The sequence below is a fragment of the Microtus ochrogaster genome, chromosome 1, assembly GCF_000317375.1.
Source record: "Microtus ochrogaster isolate Prairie Vole_2 chromosome 1, MicOch1.0, whole genome shotgun sequence".
In the NCBI taxonomy this organism is placed as follows: Eukaryota; Metazoa; Chordata; class Mammalia; order Rodentia; family Cricetidae; genus Microtus; species Microtus ochrogaster.
The window spans coordinates 64,092,999-64,095,951 of record NC_022009.1 but is presented as its reverse complement, the minus strand read 5'-3'; the positions used below and the strand labels follow the sequence as shown (position 1 = coordinate 64,095,951).

Sequence of the window (2,953 nt, the reverse complement as noted above, 5' to 3'; positions counted from 1 at the left end):
GGAAGCAGCAATTACTGTGTTTTGGAAAGTACTAGCTCCCAGAATGCACATGCACTCCAGTCATTGTTACTTCATTTTGTTGCGGGGGCTGCCTCTGGGGCCTTGAGCTCACCGAGCATGCACCCTGCATGGAGGTGGACTCCTACCCCTCTGTTTTCTTCTTTCAAATATAACTGTATTGTTTTGTAAGCATGATAAATTTTGCTATCCCCCAAAAAATCCAGACAATCCTAAAAAAATAAAAAAGAAAGCAAATCCAGCCTTTTGCGCTTTCTGCCGCCCTGGAACAAGGTTCGGGACTGTATTGTCTGGCCGCTGGGATCATTATGTCACCAGCAGCACTGTCACCGGGCAGCGGTGCTTAGTCCCCAGGCCCTGTTATTCAGGAGGCCCCTGCCACTCCTATCCTTCCCGTCTGTGGTTTGGGTGCTGCCGGCTGACCACTTTTCTACAGGGTCTCACAATACTGTTTCTCTGCCGTCTGGGGACTCTGGAATGCTGATGGACAGGAATCATGCAGATGTTGCATTCCCCATAACACTTTCACAGTATTTTTAGGGTCTTCCCCAGTGCTGGGCCCATTCTGCGATAGGTTCTAGGCTATAGGAGCACACTCTCTCGGGTGTGTCCAACCTGCAGCCTACAGATTACAAGGAGCCCAGGGAAGCTATGAATGCAGCCCAACACACTGTCACAAATATACTGAAAATAAAAACACTCCTCACAATTTTTAAAAATCCAACTGATTGGTTCTTAAGCATGAATTTTGTAGATGACAGTGTTGTGGTCACAGTGTCAAGGTTCAGGCTACCGTGCTTGATGTGGTCACTTTGAGTGCTCCTGTGTGAATCATGAGAGCCTCAGAAGACAGCGAGGAACTGGAACCATTAAAGCAGAGCCACATGGCCCACTGACAAGGCCCTGTTGCCCGAGTTTTTATCCCAATCCTGTGTCACCGGATCGGTGGCCTGACATTTCTGCTCTCCGCTGCAGGCTACTTGTCCTGCTGTCGATTCCTAGATGATGGACAGATCATCACCAGCTCAGGAGACACAACTTGGTGAGTTCCTTCCCAAAGAAGCCTGTCTTCGTGGGCACAGACCCTGGGGTGGGATGCGGTCATTTTGTGTCTGCCCTTGCGTTTCCTCACAGTGCTCTGTGGGACATCGAGACGGGGCAGCAGACTACGACCTTCGCAGGACACTCGGGTGACGTGATGAGTCTCTCACTGAGTCCTGACCTGAAGACCTTTGTTTCTGGTGCTTGTGATGCATCTTCAAAGCTGTGGGATGTCCGAGACGGCATGTGTAGACAGTCTTTCACAGGACACATCTCGGACATCAACGCTGTCAGCGTAAGTGAAGCATGCTTGGCTTTTTGTTCTGTTGGTTTGTTTTGGGGACAGAGTCATGTAGCCCAGACTACGAGGCTGATGAAACCCCCTACTTCCGATCCCCCTGACCCTGCTGTCTCCACCTCTCAAAACTGCACTAAGTGCTGAACATGACACCATTATAACAAACAGAGTGCTTTTGTGATTCTTACGACCAGTGTAACAACACCAGATCCTCTGCAGGTCTTGATTTGTAACATTTTAATCCACAAATCTGAGTGCTTATTATTTAATTTTTATTATTTTTAGAAAAGATACAAGATACACACACACACACACACACACATTTCTGGGATCCACTTAGTCTCCACACTGTTTTCTGATAGAACCTGTTAGGAAGGCTGGGGTGTGAGGCTCGCTAACACTGCAGCTTGTCCGGTTTCAAAGCTGGCACATGGCAGAACTGGCACCTCCCTGATTTGGCTATCTCTCTGCAGAGAGCAGCACCCCCTTCCTGAACACTGCGCCCTGTGTAGCTCCCCTCGACACCGAATGGCTCTTCAGGGTTTGTGTTTATTATTCCCACACTGAAAGTCATATTCATGGGGTTGCAGATTACGACTGTCTAGTTTGCTTTCTATTACTATGATAAAACTAACCACTCTACCCAGAGTCAGGACCCCCAAAGACCACCAAGAGATTTTATTATTATTCCAGCCTGCTGGGTCTGACCATCCTATACAAGGGCAAGATGGCAACCACCCGAGAAGGAGGCGGGAGCGTCTTTTAAGCCGTACTGAGGAGTGTCTACGGAAGTTAGGTCATTTTAGATATGATTAACTTAGGCAAGTGGAAATCATATTAGTATGTCTTCATTGGCCAGGGCTAGCCAGGGGTTAGTCAGGACTACAGTTTTCCATTGGGGGCAGGCCCTGTCCTTGAACTGTTGTGGGGGCTGGCGCGGCCCTGGCCCGGCCCTGGCCCGGCCTCCTCCTGGCTCTTGCGGGTGTTGAATATTGATTGTCCTTTGTTCTTGGCTTTTCCTAAGAAACCGCTTGTTCAATCTCAGGAAACTGGAAATGAGGCCTGGTCTCTGAGAGAAGCCTGAGCACCTGTTATGGCATCTGCTTGGTCCATCCCTAGCTAACAAAAACTTGAGAGGAGTTTATTCCAGCTTACACGTTAGGTAACAGTCCATCACTGAGGGCAGACAGGACAGGAACTCTAGATAGGAACCAGAGGCAGGAGCTGAGGCACAGACTGAGGAATGCCAGTTCCACTTGCTCCCTATGGATTGCTCAGCTTTGTTTTTATAGCCCAGGATTACCTGTCTAGGGATGGTACACAGCACTGTGGACTGGGCTCTCCCACATCAGTCGTTCATCAAAAATGCCCCATAGGCTTGCCTACAGGCCCGTCTGATGGAGATGGACGCATCTTAGCTAAGGCTCCCTCTTCCCAAATGACTATGGTTTGTGTTGAGTGGACAGAACCTGAGCAATACAGAATCAAAGAGAGCAAGTGCTTGGTTCCCCTCTCTCAGGTCAGCCTGCTTATACTATAGCATCCCAGGGAAGGCACACCTGCCCCAGCCATCATGGGTCACTTTTTTTTTTTTTT

At 49.0% G+C, this 2,953-nt stretch overlaps 1 protein-coding gene across 1 annotated transcript in view; it reads left to right on the top strand.

The window, feature by feature from the left end:
• The window catches only part of Gnb4 (G protein subunit beta 4), a 46,783-nt gene that overhangs the window by 32,067 nt on the left and 11,763 nt on the right, over positions 1-2,953 (top strand). Inside the window, exons 7-8 of the mRNA XM_005343765.2 lie at positions 994-1,060; positions 1,153-1,354. Of these exons, the coding sequence (XP_005343822.1) occupies positions 994-1,060; positions 1,153-1,354 (269 nt within the window). The remainder of the gene's footprint in view (positions 1-993; positions 1,061-1,152; positions 1,355-2,953) is intronic.